This window comes from Caretta caretta, chromosome 14 (genome assembly GCF_965140235.1).
Source record: "Caretta caretta isolate rCarCar2 chromosome 14, rCarCar1.hap1, whole genome shotgun sequence".
Taxonomy (NCBI): Eukaryota; Metazoa; Chordata; order Testudines; family Cheloniidae; genus Caretta; species Caretta caretta.
Window position 1 is genome coordinate 48,287,761 of NC_134219.1, and position 15,456 is coordinate 48,303,216.

The 15,456-nt window shown below is 49.2% G+C and overlaps 1 protein-coding gene and 1 long non-coding RNA gene across 3 annotated transcripts; one reads left to right on the plus strand and one right to left on the minus strand.

Moving 5' to 3' along the window:
* Nucleotides 1–1,618: 1,618 nt before the first annotated feature.
* On the plus strand, nt 1,619–6,733 carry LOC125629582 (uncharacterized). Of its 2 annotated transcripts, none has more exons than XR_007354444.2 (2): nt 1,619–4,087; nt 4,608–6,733. It is a non-coding gene; the product is annotated as an uncharacterized LOC125629582 (long non-coding RNA). The 2 variants fall into 2 exon arrangements; XR_012665005.1 differs by having other exon boundaries at nt 1,619–2,561.
* A 3,177-nt stretch (nt 6,734–9,910) lies between these two features.
* Nucleotides 9,911–12,851, minus strand: LOC142068997 (uncharacterized). The gene is made up of 5 exons (XM_075119119.1): nt 12,684–12,851; nt 10,844–11,179; nt 10,615–10,734; nt 10,261–10,369; nt 9,911–10,022 (listed from the first exon to the last, which is right to left on the minus strand). Exons 1-5 carry the CDS (start codon nt 12,748–12,750, stop codon nt 9,911–9,913), a joined length of 744 nt encoding a protein of 247 aa, XP_074975220.1. The 5' UTR covers nt 12,751–12,851.
* Between the last annotated feature and the right edge of the window lie 2,605 nt (nt 12,852–15,456).

The following is a 15,456-nucleotide window of genomic DNA, read 5'->3' on the forward strand; positions in this document are numbered from 1 at the left end:
CCTGACTCTAACCCCCTAGTCCCCACTCCCATCGCAGAGCTGGGAGAGAACCCAGGAGTCCAGACCCTTTGTCATCCTTCAGTTCAGGTCTGTGCAGAGCCTGGCACGACAGGGGTCCCGATCTTTCCCAGAGGGGAGGGGGTCTGTGCAGCACTGAGCAGCATGAGGGAGGGTCCATTTGCGACTGGTACTTTCTGCAGTTTCTGTGGTGGGCTGAAACGTGCCGAGTTCTTCGGGGCTCTGTCTTCACTTTCACCCCTGCGCATCATGGTGAGAAACAGGAAATTCAGCCTCTTGCATGGCTGCAGCTTCTGCAAAGGTGGCAGCTGGGGGGGGCCTGGGGGAAGGGGGGACCAGGGGTGAGTTACAATCAGCTACAGAAGTGTCGGAGTCAGGGCCGGGTGCCACGCACAAATAACTGACCACGGTTTCCGTCCCATGAGCTGGAGTCGATCTCTAGGTGCTCAGCTTGCAGAGCCAAAAATGCTTCCAGTCTTCACAGGTGCAAAGAAATCTCTCTAACCAGGGGCGGGGGGGACCCATGCCTGAGTCTGCAGAGAGCGTGAGCTGATCGCTCTGAGAGGGGGGAGCTGCCCCGAATGTGATCCAGGCAGCGATGGGAGTGGGCTGGCTCGGGGGGGGTCTCTCCTGCTAGAATTTTACTTTCCACCCAAATTTCCTATTTCTCACCTTTTTGTCCCAATTCAGGAGAAAAACAAGTGTTAAAATATAGATGGAAAATCTGTTTTCTGAACATCTGACCTGGGAGTGCTTGAAATTCCACCCAACACCCCTTCCTCATGTAGTCTGAGACGGGGTGAACAGCCTTATTTTCTAGCCTTCTATCACCTCCTCTTCTCTGTTTCAATCTCTCCCCCTACATCGAGTCTGTACCTAGGGTGTTTTCAAAACAATCATTTGCACTGGGGAAAAGTCAGAAGCCTGAAGAAACTCGCCCCGTTCGTTCTGCTAGAACTTTCCTCTCAGCCAGGTGAGTCGTCCATTCACAAGACAGATATATTTCCAAGTGCAAACCTGTTTGTTTCAATAACACTGATATTTACGTGAGGAGAAGCAAATATGTTCCATAAATGCAAGTACCACTGGGGTGAAGCTTGACAGATATTATTATATAGAGAACATTATTTTTATCAAGAAAAATCATGAATTCCCATAAATGCAGCTAGCACGGGGGTGGAGCATATTGTGTCAGCTCTTATATATAGATGTAAACACACACACATATATACATATACACACACACACACTTTTTGTCCATGAGAAAACACATCATTTTCCATAATTATTTTTTTCTGAAAATATTTTTGCTAAAGAGAAACATTTTCCCCCGAAGTATTTTCCTTTTTAAAGTGATATCGGTTTTGTCAACGAGAACAGTTCACAAAGATATGTTTTCGTTGAAAGCCATTTCTGCACCAAAAGAACATTGCTTCATGTAAAACATTTTGAAATAACATTTTATCACGAGTGTTAGGATATAGATATTCAGGCCTGTCTGTAAAGGCCTGTACTCTAAGAATTTAGGTGTATTCTTATCACTTGGCTAGTGATAGAGGTATGAAAGAAAGAATCAAAATCACTCTCTGCTGGTGTAAGGGCCTTCTCTCACTGTGACAGTCTGAGGCCCTGTTCTTAGGCTAAGGCCTTTGGCTAAGCAGCAGAGGCAGCCATAAGCTGGGAAGCGACCAGTCACCTCCTCACATTGCAAACTAGTCACATTGAAATAAGGTGCTATTGGGCTGTTAGGCACTATCAGGACAGGATTGTATTCCTATCACCTCCAGAGAAAGGGAAGTGCCTAGAAAATGTGAAAGGAAACTTAGTTTGATAGCATCCTGTCTGGCAAGAACTCACTTATCAACAGCCGGGATGTGAAATCCTCACTTCTGTATTGTTTTGTCATTATAGTTCCCACTTTGCTGTTGTTTGTCTGTATAATCTCTGTCTGGTTCTGTGATTGTTCCTGTCTGCTGTATAATTAATTTTGCTGGGTGTAAACTAATTGAGGTGGTGGGATATAATTGGTTACATAATCATGTTACAATATGTTAGGATTGGTTAGTTAAATTTCAGGAAAATGATTGGTTCAGGTATAGCTAAGCAGAACTCAAGTTTTACTATATAGTCTGTAGTCAATGAGGAAGTGACGGGGTGTGGGTGGGGGTGGGCATGTGGGTGTGTGAGATGGGAACAGGGAATGGGGGTAAGAAAATTGGAATCATGTTTTGCTAAAGGGGGAAATGGGAACAGGGAATGGGAGTAAGGAAGTTGGAATCATGCTTGGCTAAGGGCAGGAATGGGATCAGGGACACAGGTGTAAGGCTCTGTGGTGTCAGAGCTGGGAAGGAGGATACTAAGGAAGGAAACTGGAATCATGCTTGCTGGAAGTTCACCCCAATAAACATCGAATTGTTTGCACCTTTGGACTTCGGGTATTGTTGCTCTCTGTTGATGCGAGAAGGACCAGGGAAGTAAGTGGGTGAAGGAATAAGCCCCCTAACATCTTGGTGCCGGTGACTCGGATGCATCGCATTGGATAGGTGAGTGGCAGCCTGTAAGTCCCCCTCCCCAACAGTCCGCGCAGCTGCTTGGAGGGGGTCTCGCGAACTCTCGTGATGGTAGTTGTGGGCTCTGGCAAGCCAGGGTAAAGGATTTTTTGGATAAATGGATAAGGGAGGACCAGGGCCCATACCAGGTACAGGGGTCAACCTGGGATAAGATTAAAAAGGAAATGGAGGAAGTGTTAGGGGACCCAGAGGTATGGGGGGTGGCTGAGGAGCCCACCCTCCTTGGTATATGGGTAGGGGAAGAAGGTCCCTGCCCATGGGGACTGAATGCCTCCGAGGGAAAAGAGGCACTTCAGTCTGCTTGAGAGGTTTGAAGTGAGGGCAGCATTATGGGAAGCTGCCAGTAATCTTTCAAGTTTGGTGCTGCTTCAGCAAGGGCTGCTGAAGGGTTGTAAATTAGTTAGGGATAGTGAAAGATGATTTGGCACAAAAGGGTTTAAGGTCAAAAGCAGAGTTAACAGACCTCCTTTAGAGACTGGATCTGAGACTTGGTCCTGGGGGAGTGGAGGGAAAAAAAAAAAAAAGTTTCAAAGTGCAACCTGCCTTTCCACACTCTTTTGTTTTTCTGAAGTTTTAATGGAGGGTACTTTGGATACGTATGTGAGATGTCAAGAAGGAAGTTTTTGTTTAATGATAAAACCCAGGTATATAAATGTCACTGTATGTGCAACTCTGTGCAGTCACATTGGACGGAAGTTGGTCATTAAATTTTCCAAGGGGGTCAGGTCGAGTGGCTACTACCATCACTGTGCTTCTGTCCCCAGAAGCCTTTATAGCTATTCTGAGGGAAAATGGGCCCTTTTCCCACAGAAATGGTCTATAAGGGACTGCTGCAGGCAGCAGGCGGAGAGAGAATCTGAGGAAAATTATTTGACTATTGGGTAATGTAATCAAAATCACTAAAGGATGGAAGAGGTTTCTTTTGGAACTTAACTTGGCTGCCCCTAGTTGTGTCTAGTTGTACAAGATGGAAGTGTAATCGGGGTACAGTTGTGTAAAAAAGAGTAATCACAGTGCAAGGGATGTTAGGCAAAACAGAATTTTGTGTGTGTGTGCACAGGTAAAAGAAAAGGAAAAGGGGAGGAATGGTGGGAACACTGAGCCTTGGGATGCTCTGGGGGATCAGATTGTTGCTTTGGTGGGTTCTGCATGACAACTCTGTAGGCATGGGGGAGGCAGTTATACCTTGTGTAAAATTAATTTGGCTAATATGATGTTATGGAGGTTAAACTATATGGAAGGAATTTGCATTTTCCCAGGACATGTGCAGTGTATATTGGAAAAGGAGTAAAAGAAATGCAAATAAAACATGGTACTTCATTAAAATCCTAATAGGGCTCCAAAAGGAGCCACAATAGGTTGTGCTTTCTTTTTCAGATCGCTGTGTTTTGGAGCAGGAGATGAAAGTGGAAAGTGATCAGAACTCTGGTGGAAGTAAAATGCTTCCCTTTTAAGACAGTGTCTGAGCTGCTAACAGCTTTGGATCCAAAAGCAAGCTAGTAAGCCTCTGTGTGTAAATGCAAATTACCTAGCTGATGGGCACAAAGGAGCTGCAAATAACTGAATACATCTGGTCAGCAAACAAGCTACTAGAAGACTCAGATTATGGCCCTTCAGGAAAGGGAGGTGAAAAAAACAAGTCAAGCCTGAAAATAAGGGGGACAGGTTAACCTTAAGGGGGGTGTGTGTGTGTGTGTGTGTACAGTGCTAAAATCTGAAGCTGTGTCTCAGCTATTACCTGAGAATAAACTTAAAGCTTGGTACAGCAGAGAAACTATTGCAAACTTGGTCTGTTGTACAAGAGGGGAAACTGAGGTACACCATCTCATGAATTTCATAAATGACCAGTGAGTGAGGTAATTCACTAGCCTGACTATAGAACAAAATAAGGACAGTCTGGAGGTAATTCTTCTGTTTTTCCTGCAAGTAGCAAGGACATTTGTAAAAGAAAGTGGTATTATTATTAAGCAATAATCTGTCCCCACCATGGAGAAGGAAATTGTTTCTTTTGTTTTTCAGACACTCTACAAGCAAGCTGGCACCAGCGGGAAAAATAACCCAGAATACCATGGATCTATGTTTTGTGTTGTTTGTCTGTGGTGTTTGTCTTGTTGCTAGCATTGTTGTGTTTTAATGAACAGAAAACCTCATGATGTGGGTGGGGGATGGCTTCCAAAGGCTGGCCTTGAGGGGGAAGATGTGTATGGGAATGCAAATTCTCAACTAGGAGGCCAGCACCTGTGTAATAGCTACCGTGGTACCTGGAAATGGAATGGCAACTAAGGTGGCCCCCACAAGCCCTATGGAAATAATGAAAAGGGGAGGAGCTCACTGGGAATTAATGGAGGGGTGTGTAAAATAGTGTAAATCAATAGAAGATGTTTGGATGTGCCCCTCTCCTATGACTATAGAGGAGCAGGATCAATGGCCTATGCAAGGGGTGGACAATTGGGTGTACTGTGTATAAGGTGTTTTGCTGGGAATGTACATATTACTGGGGGCACAATTACACCAGCCCATAACCAAACTACACCCATCTACATGCTGCTATATGGACTTTGGTGCACAAATGGATCTGTGAATCTTATTGCTGTGAATAAGCCAGGGCTTACTGCCTGATTCCATACCAAGTGGTCAAGCTGGTTTGGACAATATCCCATTTCTCTGTGAACATTCAATGAACTTGTGATATGGACAAAAGCATACAAAACTTGCAGGAGCAGCTTGTTGCAACTGCCAGCAACTGGACACAAGATCGTGACCCCATCGAAGGAGGAGAGGCAGTATTTTGGGGGTGTCTCGGATGTTGGACCATACTGCAGTGGTCAGGACTCGGTGTTGCTGTGGATTTTGTATTGTTAACTGTACTTGTGTTACGTTGCATAGGGAGATAACCGATTAGGAATGTAATAAGCCCTCCAAACCCTGCAGTGTACTAGACAACCCGGACCCAACCTTCTCAGGCCCACTCTAATGGGAAGTCTGGAACACTAATTGGAATAGGTGTGGTATGCCCGTATGAGAGAAGGTGCAGGGCACTATACTACCCAAGGGGCAGTGGGACAAATGGAATATCGACACCTTCCACCTTGATGCCTGGCCCTATCAGGAAATGTGTCACCATATGTCCTATGCTTTTCCAGGGATACCTGGGCAGGAGGATCCCAAAAGAAAAAGAAAAAAAAAGGGGTGGAGTGTTAGGATATAGATATTCAGGCCTGTCTGTAAAGGCCTATACTCTAAGAATTTAGGTGTATTCTTATCACTTGGCTAGTGATAGAGGTATAAAAGAAAGAATCAAAATCACTGTCTGCTGGTGTAAGGGCCTTCTCTTACTGTGACAGTCTGAGGCCCTGTTCTTAGGCTAAGGCCTTTGGCTAAGCAGCAGAGGCAGCCATAAGCTGGGAAGCGACCAGTCACCTCCTCACATTGCAAACTAGTCACATTGAAATAAGGTGCTATTGGGCTGTCAGGCACTATCAGGACAGGATTGTATTCCTATCACCTCCAGAGAAAGGGAAGTGCCTAGAAAATGTAAAAGGAAACTTAGTTTGATAGCATCCTGTCTGGCAAGAACTCACTTATCAACAGCCGGGATGTGAAATCCTCACTTCTGTATTGTTTTGTCATTATAGTTCCCACTTTGCTGTTGTTTGTCTGTATAATCTCTGTCTGGTTCTGTGATTGTTCCTGTCTGCTGTATAATTAATTTTGCTGGGTGTAAACTAATTAAGGTGGTGGAATATAATTGGTTAAATAATCATGTTACAATATGTTAGGATTGGTTAGTTAAATTTCAGGAAAATGATTGGTTCAGGTATAGCTAAGCAGAACTCAAGTTTTACTATATAGTCTGTAGTCAATGAGGAAGTGACGGGGTGTGGGTGGGGGTGGGCATGTGGGTGTGTGAGATGGGAACAGGGAATGGGGGTAAGAAAATTGGAATCATGTTTTGCTAAAGGGGGAAATGGGAACAGGGAATGGGAGTAAGGAAGTTGGAATCATGCTTGGCTAAGGGTAGGAATGGGAACAGGGACACAGGTGTAAGGCTCTGTGGTGTCAGAGCTGGGAAGGAGGATACTAAGGAAGGAAACTGGAATCATGCTTGCTGGAAGTTCACCCCAATAAACATCGAATTGTTTGCACCTTTGGACTTCGGGTATTGTTGCTCTCTGTTGATGCGAGAAGGACCAGGGAAGTAAGTGGGTGAAGGAATAAGCCCCCTAACAACAAGCTCTTGTGTTCCAGAAACGTTTGACTTGATAGAACTGGTTTTAAATAAGCGAAGGGAAAACCTCTGCCCAGATCCCAGCTGGTGTCAAACGGCCGCGCCTCCACTGACCTCAGCGGGGCCAGGTACTGAGCGTCTGGAAATCCGTTCCACTGAAGTCAGAAGCGCTACGGCCGACGGATCCCAGCAGGGATCTGGCCCCATTGACTTAGATGGAGCTACGGCCAATTGACTCCCTGGCTGATCGTTTCTCCTGTGCTCTCTCTCTCCGCTGCTGTGTTCTCCTTGGGTTTCTGCATCTTCTCCCTCTGCTGCTGGACAGGACGGGACAGTGTCCTGCTGCTCCCTCAGCTCTCCATTCACTTGTCGGACAGACGGACCGCTCAGCAAGCTTCTCTCTGCTTTTCTCTCCTTCTCCTCACCGTCCACTCGCTCTCCACCTACCCCTTGGCTGTCTGCTGACACACTGACTTTTATACCGACCTGTCAGGCACAGGCGCCCTTCCGTGGGTGCTCTGGGGCTGTAGCACCCATGGGGGAAAATTAGTGGGTGCTCTGCACACACCAGCAACCAAGCTCCACTCCCCCCCCACCTCACATCACCAAACCTCCGCCTCATCCCCTGAGTGCGTCCCTGCTTCCCTGCCCACCTCCCAGCACTTGCTGCCGCAAAACAGCTGTTTCGTGGCGGAACAAGCTCCGGGAGGGAGGGGGCAGGAGCGGGGACTCGGTGCGCTCTCGGGATGGGGCGGGGATTTGGGGAAGGGGGTTGGAATGGGGGCAGGGTGGGGGCGGAGTTGGGGCGGGGCCTTTGGGAAGGGGGTTGGAATGGGGGCGGGGCAAGGGTGGAGTCGGGGCGGGACCAGGGGCAGACGGGGGTCGAGCACCCGCCAGCCACGGTTGGCTCCTCTGCTGCCTAACTGCCCGCCTTCCAGACGGTCCGTTCTGTTTTTAGCCCGCAGCCGTTGTTTCCCTCAGCGTTCGGATCGGCTGACCTTTGCCCCCCTTCGCTTTTCCCGCCAATTCTACCTGTTAGCGCTGTGGGATCTGCCGCTCCGCGCGTGGGCCTGACTCTTGCTCGTTTACAATGAAAGCCAGGGATACACCATGGAGCCCGGGGGATTTCTCTGGCATCAGCATCCTCCACGCAGGTGTTCGACCTGCAAGTTATTGCACCTGGTTTCTCACGTTTAGACAAAAAGGGAAGCAGCTCAGGGGGTAGCATAAGGAAATCTCAAAATTCGGGGTCAAGAGTTCATCAGTTTCTGGTGCGTTACTCAAGTGAGTTTCGTCTCCATATTTTTCAAAGGGGACGTGTGTTTGTTTCATCACTAGAGAGGAACTGACTGATTTGCGAACACTTCAGCTGTGTCTGTAACAACCTGATGTTCCAGGAGAGGAGAAGTGGAGGGGAGGCCAGGAGGCCACAAGGAGGGCGGAAGTGACGTGGAAGCGGTGTCACGCCGCCTGCCACGATGGGGCGTTTGCCCACAGCCTTGGTGCAAAGCCCGACAGGGTCCGGGTGGGAAACAGGAGGCCTCGAGGGAAAGTTTCGGGGTGTGTTTGGTTCTGCAGCGGTTAAATGGCCCCAAGGAGAGCAGGTGGTGGGGGAGGGGGACAGAAGACCGTCCATGAAGTGGGCCCAAGGCAGGGCGGGAGTGGACCGGATGTGGCGTCAGGACTATGGACGACTTGCCCACCGTTGGGTGCTACGCTCTCGATGATCCGGGTGGGAAAGACGAGGGGGAGGGTTCCGGGGTGTGGTGGGTCCCGCAGGACTTAAAGGGGCGGGGGGGCGGGTGAAACTGGGATTAACGCTCCAAAGGGAGGGGGAGACAGTGGAAGTGGATCTCAGTGAGGGCGGAAACAAACTGGAAGTGGCATCGACCCCTCTAACCTCAACGAAGAACTTGCCCATAGTTCCTCATGGGGTCCGGGTGGGAACCAGGAGCCGCGTTGGAAGGTTCCGGGATGTATTTGGGGCGGGGTATCAGAAAGGGAGTGAGTCCCCTTCCCCAGGCCAGGGACGATGGGGAGGTGATAGGTGGGGAGGGGAGAAAAGTGCGGGAGGGACAAAAGTCCCACAAAAATGGTAAATACCCAAAGGGGAAAAAAATCAGAGACCAATTTGCCCCCTGGTGTTTCAATTACTTTTCAACATTGCTGGTTGATTTTCCCCAGTGGTTTCTATTAAGTTCCTTCCTTTTCTCGCTTTTTTCCTTCTTCCCCCACTCATCATTTAAAAAAATAACATTTGCAGGGGGGGCAAAATTCCAATTTACAGGGGAGAAAAGATTTTCATGAAAAAAAGTATTGTTTTGGTGGGGCGGGGAGGGAAATGTCCCAATTTTCAGGGATAAAATGAAACATTTTCACTGGGCGGGGGGAGGATGATGTTCCAGAACAAAATATCATATTTTCAGGAAAATATCATTTTTTTATACGGAAAAAGGTTCATTTTCTGAAAATCAAATTTTCAGAAATGATTGTAAGATTTTGGACCACGACAAAGGGACTGAAGAGAAGAGGGAAGTGAGGGAGAAAAAGCAAAAGTTTTTACCCAAACACATTTTTTCTAAAAACTCTGAAAACAGACAATTTTTCACACAAAGAAATTATTTAATTTTTAGACCAAAAAAAAATCACTTTCTTTGAGCCATTGGTTGGAGCACTCACGCTGGTCGCTCAGACCTGTTCCACCGCCCACACGATGCTGAGCTGGGCGAGCGTTTCTCTTCGTGCTCAGTTAGGAAGAGGGACCAGACGCTGTGTTAATTACCCCCAGCTGGTCACGCTCCACAGGGAGGCATTGCAATCACTCCGGAGAGGACAGGGAAATAACACACAGGGACGTGATATAGTTATATCCAGGAGGCCCCGGAGAAGGCATTTCCTGAGGGTCAGACCATGCCCTAGTAGATTATTCCCTGCCGTAGAGAGGACTAGTTGGGTTTTGTTGGGGTTCACATGGACTTTCAAGCCCACGATTTTCTTCTGCTCTCCCTCAAACCCTGTGAGGGTCTCCTCCTGTGGGGAATTCCCTGCTGGCGGCGTGGCTGTGAGTGTGAGGTGGTGCTGGGTGCGGAGGGACTCAGCACCGCTGGGTGTGGTTGGAGGTGTGTTCCCTGCGTCCTGGAGTCTGGATTTTAATCTCTGCGTACTGCACGCTCTCGCTCTCCTCGGCCCCCCCGGCTGCCGTGGCCCTGTGTTGGACAGACACACTGTGAGGACGCCATCACCCCAGATCTGGTCCCTTAATTCTGGTCAATTTAGGCAGCTCCCAGGGAGCAAATCCCACAGTGTTACCCCAGATTGGAGGGGTTGGGAGCCAGGACTCCTGGGTTCTCTCCCCAGCTCTGGGAGAGGAGTGGGGTCGAGTTGGGTAGAGCAGGGGGGCTGGGAGCCAGGATGCCTGGGTTCACTCCTCTCACTGTATTGTACCAGTCCTTATTGGCACCCGGAGACCAGACCCAAGCACTGTATGGAACAGGGCCCAGCCTGCATTGTCTCACCTTCGGCTGCCGCTGGCGGGGCTGCGAGGGGGGCAGCGCTGCGGAAGAAGGGAGAAGAAAGAAACGTTAAAACGGAGGAGTGTGAGAGAGAGTCTGGGGTGAAGAGGGAAGCTGCAGAGATCTAGGGATGGGAGGAGAAGGAAGGACATGGTGGGGTTAGATATATGGACAGACAGCCCAGCATGGACCCAGAGGACAGACGGCCACTAGGGTGCGTTCACTAGCAGAGTCCCTGGCCCATGGAGGCCAGGAGTTTAGCAGGGGGAAGGCTCCGGTTTGGTACCTCGGCGTCTCTTCAGGAGCAGGGTGGCCACCAGGCCAAGGATGAGAAGGAGCCCCAAGGCAATGGCGACCTGGTACAGGAGCTCCCGGCCGCAGCACCCTATGGGGGCAGGTTCTTTACCTGGGCGATGGAGAGGAGATTTAGGGGATTCTCAGCCCCTTGAGCCAGCCAGTCCCCTGCCCTGGGGCCGGAGAGGGGGAAGGCCCCGTACCCCCATTCCCCACCTCACCTGTGTCACTCTGGTTTCTCCCCATCACCCGCAGCTCGGTGCCCGCTCCTGTCCCGCTCTCTCCCTGGCGGATGCTGATCTGACACCGATAGAGACCAGAGTCCCGCTTCTCCAACTTCGACAGGGTCAGTGTGGCCTCCCCTTTCTGGAGCAGATCCAGGTCGGACATATTGAGCCGTCCGCTGTAGAAGGGATGGTGAGATTCCAGCACAACCCCGGGTGCTCTAGTCCACTTCACATTGACCATGCTGCCCCATCTATACTTGAAGGAGCAGATGAGTGTCGCGGTCTCGCCGACGTACGCTCGGACAACGGGGCTCTGACGCACTGTGAGACCTTCGTGAACCAGCAAAAAACATTACAGCAGCAAAGGAAAACGACGACGAGTGGTATCAAGACACGCCCCAGCCGCCTGAAACCTTAGCAGCACAGAGAGAAGAGGCTAAGGGGAAAGAATTGTGCGTTCCTGTCCACCTTGCTATTGCTCACAACACTCTCGATAACACACTGCACAGGGCTTTCACTTCCACCCCAACAGAGACCCGACATCAACACTGCTCTGGGCACGGCAGATGCTCACAGAGACGTTAGGCGTCAAATCACTCAGGACAGCTAAGTCCAAAGCAGACTGCGAGGAATTACAAAGGGATCTCACTAAACTGGGTGACGGGGCAACAAAATGGCCGATGAAACTCAATGGTGGAAAATGCAGAGTCATGCACATTGGAAAACAGAATCCCAACTGTACATACACACTGATGGGGTCTCAATTAGCTGTTACCGCTCAAGAGAGATCTTGGAGTCATTGTGGATAGTTCTCTGCAAACATCCACTCCATCTGCAGCATCAGTGAAAAAAGTCACCAGACTGTGAGCATCCATTAGAAAGGGGAGAGATAAAAAGACAGAAAATATCCTATCGCCTCTATATAAATCCATGGTACGCCCGCACCTTGGACCCTGCGTGCAGTTTTGGTCGCCTCAAATCAAAAAAAGTTACATTAGAATTGCAAAAGGTACAGAGAAGGGCAACCAAAACAATGAGGGGTATGAAACGGCTTCCCCCTTACAAGGACCAGGAAACCCCCTTACAAATTAAATTGGCAGCTTGTCATTTTAACCCTTTTAAATACACCACAAACACATGCCTCCACTTTATACAATTAGTGCTTCAAACCAGAGGGGGTCAGAATTCGTCCTGGCTGAACGTTTTCCTCTTGGGAAATGCCATCTCATCGACAGGGTGACAATTGGTTTAAAACTGGGGCAGAGAAAGCGTTTTGGATAGGGTCAATAGGGAATGATTTGATTTTGCATTTCCAGACTGGTTTGATTTGATATTATGAAGAAGAGTCAATACTGAAATGAAACATTTGTTTTATGGAAACAGAATACTTCTCATTGACCTGATGGGACATATCCATATCTATCTATGCATCCATGCACACATCCTGCACCCCTAGATCTAGATAGATAGATACATAGATAGATATAGATATTCTTTTTGGGGTGGGATGAATGGGTACATAGATAAAAAGATAGATAAGATGTAGGGGTAGGGTGAATGGGTAGACAGAGATGGATCTAGGGATAGGGTATATGGACAGATAGGGCTGAATATAGTGGAGTGGGGTAGAAGGACAGATGGACAGGCAGAGATGGATCTTGGGATTGGGTAGGTGGATGAATGGACACACAGAGATGGATCTAGGGATGGGGTAGGTGGATGGATGGATGGACAGACAGATATGGATCTAGGGTTGCGGTAGGTGGATGGATGGACAGACAGAGATGGATCTAGGGGTGGGGTAGGTGGATAGATGGACACGTTAAATTAGTACCTGCTCCCCAGGTGGGGATGAGGAGGACGGCGCAGAGGACGGTGCTCAGGGCTGGCAGCTGCTCCATGGTCCCTGCTCTCTGGGGAGCTCCGCAGCCCAGCTCAGCTCAGCCTCAGCATCCTCCGGAAATGTCACCTCGGGGAGGGGCCGGTGGAAAGTTTTGTGGCCTGAGCTTCTGAGATGGCTGCAGCAAGAGGCTGGGGACGAGGGCTGGACGGGGGTGGGGGGGTGCATTCCTCTGGCCCCTGCTGGGAGGGGAGTGGGGTCTAGTGGTTAGAGCAAGGGGAGATGGGGGGCTGAGAGCCAGGACTCCTGGGTTCAGTCCTCAGTTCATTCTCTCATCTTGGGTCATGCTCCTTACCCTCTCTGGGATATTTTGTCATGAGGAATAACATTATTTTACAGAAAGGAATTTTTGCTGAATATCTTTTATTTTCACATCCTGAGGTATGTTTATTTTTTGCAACACGTATCTCTTGCCATCGGCGTATTCCTTCTAAAAAACCAAACATGCTCCGGACAGTCTTTATCTGCGTTATACAGAAATGTTTTGTACAGAAATGTTTTCTGATGAAGTGACCTGTGGCTCACGAAAGCTTATGCTCAAATAAATTTGTTAGTCTCTCAGATGCCACAAGTCCTCCTGTTCTTCTTGTATGAGAAGGGAAACAGGAACACGACCATATTGCTTTCATGGCTAAATGCCAAGATTCCTGTACTATAAACAACAGTAATATCTACCTTAAGTTGATGTTAATTGGGTTCCAAACGTTTGCTGGAGCTTATAGATATTTAGGTCGGAAGGGACCATTATGATCATCTAGTCCGACCTCCTGCACAACACAGGCCACAGAATCTCACCCACCCACTCCTGCGATAAACCTCTCACCTGAGTCTGAGCTATTGAAGTCCTCAAATCCTGGTTTAAAGACTTCAGGGAGCAGAGAATCCTCCAGCAAGTGACCCGTGCCCCATGCTGCAGAGGAAGGCGAAAAACGCCCAGGGCCTCTTCCAATCTGCCCTGGGGGAAAATTCCTTCCCGACCCCAAATATGGCGATCAGCTGAACCCTGAGCATATGGGCAAGATTCACCAGCCAGATACTACAGAAAATTCTTTCCTGTATGGATCCAGTAGCTCTTTTCTATAGATCTTGGCAAGATCACGTGAGATATACGGGAATCCTGCTGCAACAGCAGATCCAATCCACTGTTATTCTCACCAAGTTTTACCTTGAGTTTATAAAGAGATTCAATCACGTTATGGACCATGACTTGGATAAACCATTTCTCTTCTACACTGGTACGGCTTCTAACCCAATACTTGCTGTAGTAAATCAGAACCAAGGGTGGGGAGCTCTTGGGATGCACTCAGTGATGTTTTGTCATCCCTTCCTGCATCCATTTTGCGTTGGGGGTGTGAAGTTATGACTGTAATATATCTCATTGAAAGGTGACAGGGCCAGAAAGAGTCAATGAACTCCCAGACTGACCTGATCCATGGCCGAACTTTAGAGGCTGCTTAGACAGATCTGTAAATGAATAGAGCTTTGAAATGCAACGAGACCGGGCAGTTTAAGGGAACTGCGTTGTTTGGGCTTCTGAGTAACCAGGGAGCTCGTACAGAGGCTGTTTGGGGCTGGCTGGGTAAATCTCAGTATTGGAATATCCACCAGCTGTTGGGGGTTGTCTTCCTCGTTCTGTTTGCCATTTACCCTGATTGAGTGACCTCAGCTGGCTCCCACGGGCACCATCCTCACACTGCAGCTGTGGGGAGAGAATGAGGAGAGGTGGAGCCGGGGGGAGGGCTGGGAGTCAGGACTCCTGGGTTCTATCCTAAGTTCTGGTTCAGTGTGGTCTAGCAGAAAAAGACTCCCATGCCCCCCTGACTCTAACCCCCTAGTCCCCACTCCCATCGCAGAGCTGGGAGAGAACCCAGGAGTCCAGACCCTTTGTCATCCTTCAGTTCAGGTCTGTGCAGAGCCTGGCACGACAGGGGTCCCGATCTTTCCCAGAGGGGAGGGGGTCTGTGCAGCACTGAGCAGCGTGAGGGAGGGTCCATTTGCGACTGGTACTTTCTGCAGTTTCTGTGGTGGGCTGAAACGTGCCGAGTTGCTCGGGGCTCTGTCTTCACTTTCAGCCCTGCGCATCGTGGTGAGAAACAGGAAATTCAGCCTCTTGCATGGCTGCAGCTTCTGCAAAGGTGGCAGCTGGGGGGGGGGCCTGGGGGGAGGGGGGACCAGGGGTGAGTTACAATCAGCTACAGAAGTGTCGGAGTCAGGGCCGGGTGCGACGCACAAATAACTGACCACGGTTTCCGTCCCGTGAGCTGGAGTCGATCTCTAGGTGCTCAGCTTGCAGAGCCAAAAATACTTCCAGCCCTCACAGGTGCAAAGAAATCTCTCTAACCAGGGACGGGTGGGACCCATGCCTGAGTCTGCAGAGAGCGTGAGCTGATCGCTCTGAGAGGGGGGAGCTGCCCCGAATGTGATCCAGGCAGTGATGGGAGTGGGCTGGCTCGGGGGGGGTCTCTCCTGCTAGAATTTTACTTTCCACCCAAATTTCCAATTTGTCACCTTTTTGTCCCAATTCAAGAGAAAAACAAGCGTTAAAATATAGATGGAAAATCTGTTTTCTGAACATCTGACCTGGGAGTGCTTGAAATTCCACCCAACACCCCTTCCTCATGTAGTCTGAGACGGGGTGAACAGCCTTATTTTCCAGCCTTCTGTCACCTCCTCTTCTCTGTTTCAATCTCTCCCCCTACATCGAGTC